Source organism: Neopelma chrysocephalum, unplaced genomic scaffold (assembly GCF_003984885.1).
Source record: "Neopelma chrysocephalum unplaced genomic scaffold, ASM398488v2 Primary Assembly neopelma1_225, whole genome shotgun sequence".
Classification (NCBI taxonomy): domain Eukaryota; kingdom Metazoa; phylum Chordata; class Aves; order Passeriformes; family Pipridae; genus Neopelma; species Neopelma chrysocephalum.
The window spans coordinates 156,643-160,143 of NW_020897887.1; the positions used below are offsets into that span (position 1 = coordinate 156,643).

Sequence of the window (3,501 nt, forward strand, 5' to 3'; positions counted from 1 at the left end):
TGGGAGCGTCACCCCGAGCTCTGGAGCACTCCCAGTGTCACTGGGAGTGTCACCTGCAGTTCTGGAGCAGTCCCAGTGTCACTGGGAGCATCACCCAGAATTCTGGAGCAGTCCCAGTGTCACTGGGAGCATCAACCCAAGCTCTGGAGCAGTCCCAGTGTCACTGGGAGAGTCACTGGGAGCGTCACTGGGAGCTCTGGCTGCACCCCCCACCCTGCAGGGAAAAGCCCCCGGGGCAGTTTGTGTCCATCACAATCCAACAGCTCATTCCCAGGTCCCAGGAGCTGCTGGACCCAAGTGCTGCCCCCCCTGCCTTTGGGAAACCCCTCGTTGGAACCTTCTGGAATTCTGCTGGAATTCTGTCCAGCTGCTGGCTGGGGGCAGTTCCAGGGTGACTGGAGGAGATTCAGTCCCAGAGCTGCAGTGCCAAGTCCAGCTGGGGTGACATGAACCCATCCAAAAACCTGAGCATTCCCCCAGAGTGAGAGCTGTGGGCTCAGGAAAACCACTTTTCCAAGGAAAAAAAACCCAACAGTGCCGAGTTCCGGGAGACGTCGGAAGTAAAAATCAAAGAGTTTTTTCAGAAATGTGAAGTTTTTTTCCACAACTCCTGGATGTTCCTTCCCTCTGGTGAAAAGTCCAACATTGCAGCTGGGGCAGCAGGAGTAAAATGCCAACACCAGGGGTGGAGTGAAGGCAGTGGCTTCACTGACTCTTCCCTTTGAGTTCTCTTGGAAAAATCTTGGAAAAATCGGGACCAACAGGCTTCCCTGGATCCTCTTTACTTCTCCCTTGTGTCAATAAGGGAGGGCACTACTCCAAATCTCCTCTTTTAAACTGCCAAAATAAGGGTTTTTTTAAAAACAACGGAGCCCTTCCGAGGTGGGAGGGGAAGAAGAAGAAGAAAAATTGGCTTCTGCAAACGTAAAAACCACGTGTCTCTTTTTTTTTTTGCCCAGTTCGTTCTGGAATATCCATGCAATTATTGCTAGGAGGGGGAAAAAAAACCAGATGGAGGCAAAAAAAAAAAAAAAAACAAAAAAACCCCAAATTGTTGTGTTTTAGGGAGCCATCCAGAAGGGCATCTGTTGTTTGGCTCTCTGTTGGGAGGAGGGGTATTGGTACCCCAGGCTCCAGCCCTGGGAAAAGGTACTTGCGTTTTTGTGGGCGCCGTGTTCCTCCTCCTCGTCCGACGAGTCCCCGGCGTAGGCCACCAGCCCAAAGCCCTTCTCGCCGCCCTTCAGCTTCTTGGCTTGAGGATCTACAAAGGAGGGGGAAAAAAACAAAACCAAAAAAAAAAACCCCAACCCACCCCCAGCCCCCCGAGAGCATCAGGGAAAATAAAATTAAAAAAAACCACCAACGACAGAGAGATAAAACGCCCCGAAACGAGTTAATAACGATAAGGATGATTAAAAAATAATAAAAAAAAAAGATGTTAATTGTCAATTGTTAGTTGGACACCAGGTGGAGGTCACAAGGCCAACGGTGATCCAAGGGAGCCACGGGAGCGGGAACGGGCGTGGGATCCGTCCATGGAAGAGAAGAGAGAAACGAGAAAGAAACACACAAAAAAGGCAAAGTTAGCAAAGGTGGCAGCGCAGGGAGAGCAATTCCTAAGGAAAAGTGGGAATTTGGGATCAAAGGGAGGAGGCGGAGCTGGGTGTGCACCCACACGGCTGAGCGGGGAGGGGAGGAAAGGCAGAAAATCACTTTAAAAGCATAAAAATGTCATGTAAAAACACAAAAAAAATCAGCTTAAAAATGAAAAAAAGTCACGTGAAAATACAAAAATCCTGTTTAAAAATAGACAAAAAATCAGCTTAAAAATACAAAGAATCACGTAAAGATACAAAAAAATCCCATTTAAATAAAGATGAAAAATCAGCTGAAAAAGAGTAATAAATTGCATAAATACAAAAAACCACATAAAAAATACAAAAAATCACCCTAAAATAATTGCATAAAAATACAAAAAAATCACATTAAAAAAGGCAAAAAATCATGTTAAAAATACAAAAAAATCACGTTAAAAAAGACAAAAAAATCACATTAAAAAAGACAAAAAAAAGCCTTAAAAAATTGCATAAAAATACAAAAAATCCCATTTAAAAAAGACAAAAAAATCCCATAAAAATACAAAAAAAAACATTAAAAAAAGACAAAAAAAATCCCATTAAAAAAGGCAAAAAAATCCCATTAAAAAACACAAAAAAATCACATTAAAATACAAAATAATCCCATTAAAAATACAAAAAAATCTTAAAAAATACAAAAATATCACATAAAAATACAAAAGAATTGCTTTAAAAAGACATAAAAATCAACTTAAAAAAAGACAAAAATATCACCTTAAAAAATACAAAAAAATCACATTAAAATACAAAAAAGTCACATTAAAAATACAAAAAATCACATTAAAAAAGACAAAAAATCAGCTTAAAAAAAGGACAAACATCAGCTAAAAGATACCAAAAAAATCAGCTAAAAATATTAAAAAATCACATAAAAATACAAAAAACTGCATTAAAAAAACACACAAAAATCACATAAAAATACAAAAAAGTCTTATAAAAATACAAAAAATTGCATTAAAAATTACCAAATAAAATCACACAAAAATACAAAAAAATCCCATTAAAAAAACACCAAAAAACCCCCCACAAAAATACAAAAAGTCATATTAAAATACAAAAAATCACATTAAAAATACAAAAAATCACATAAAAATACAAAAAAATCCCAGTAAAAAACCATCAAAAAATCACATAAAAATACAAAAAATCACATTAAAAATACAAAAAATCACATAAAAATACAAGAAAATCCCATTACAAAACCACCAAAAAATCGCATAAAAATACAAGAAGTCGCATTAAAAATACCAAAAAAAAATCACATAAAAATACAAAAAATCATATAAAAATACAAAAAAATCACATCAAAAAAAGACAAAAAATCAGCTAAAAAATACAAAAATATCTCATTAAAATACAAAAAATTGCATTAAAAATACAAAAAAAAAGCATTAAAAATACCAAAAAAATGCATTAAAAATACAAAAAAAATGCATTAAAAATACAAAAAAAATGCATTAAAATACCAAAAAATCGCATTAAAAATACCAAAAAAATCGCATTAAAATACAAAAAAATCGCATTAAAAATACAAAAAAAATCACATTAAAAATACCAAAAAATCACCTTAAAATACCAAAAAAAGGTATTAAAAAAAGCCCCCAAATGCAGGAAGCCCCCTGAAGGCAAGCAGCAGGTTCTCCCGGGGGGTTGTGACACTCACCGTGGCTGCCGGGCACAGACCCCGCACCTTTCCTCTCCTCGGGCTCCGATTTCATCCCGGGGACGGGAAACGCCGGCGGAGGCATCAACTGCCTGTGGAGAGCAAGGAACAGCCTCAGAATTCCTGGATTTTCACAGCAGGGCAAGAAATCCCAAATTCCTGAGTTGGGAGCAAGGAAAAGCCTCAGAATTCCTGGTTTTT

At 37.8% G+C, this 3,501-nt stretch overlaps 1 protein-coding gene across 3 annotated transcripts in view; it reads right to left on the minus strand.

The window, feature by feature from the left end:
- KHDC4 (KH domain containing 4, pre-mRNA splicing factor) overlaps positions 1 to 3,501 on the minus strand; it is a 20,352-nt gene that overhangs the window by 267 nt on the left and 16,584 nt on the right. For 2 of the 3 annotated variants that reach the window (XM_027703315.1, XM_027703314.1), the window contains exons 13-14: positions 3,301 to 3,392; positions 13 to 1,261 (exon numbers count right to left, since the gene is read on the minus strand). In XM_027703315.1, coding sequence (XP_027559116.1) covers positions 1,062 to 1,261; positions 3,301 to 3,392 — 292 coding nt within the window. In that variant the 3' untranslated portion in view covers positions 13 to 1,061. Of the gene's footprint in view, positions 1 to 12; positions 1,262 to 3,300; positions 3,393 to 3,501 lie in introns of those variants that run through there. The other variant, XM_027703317.1, reaches the window with a different exon arrangement.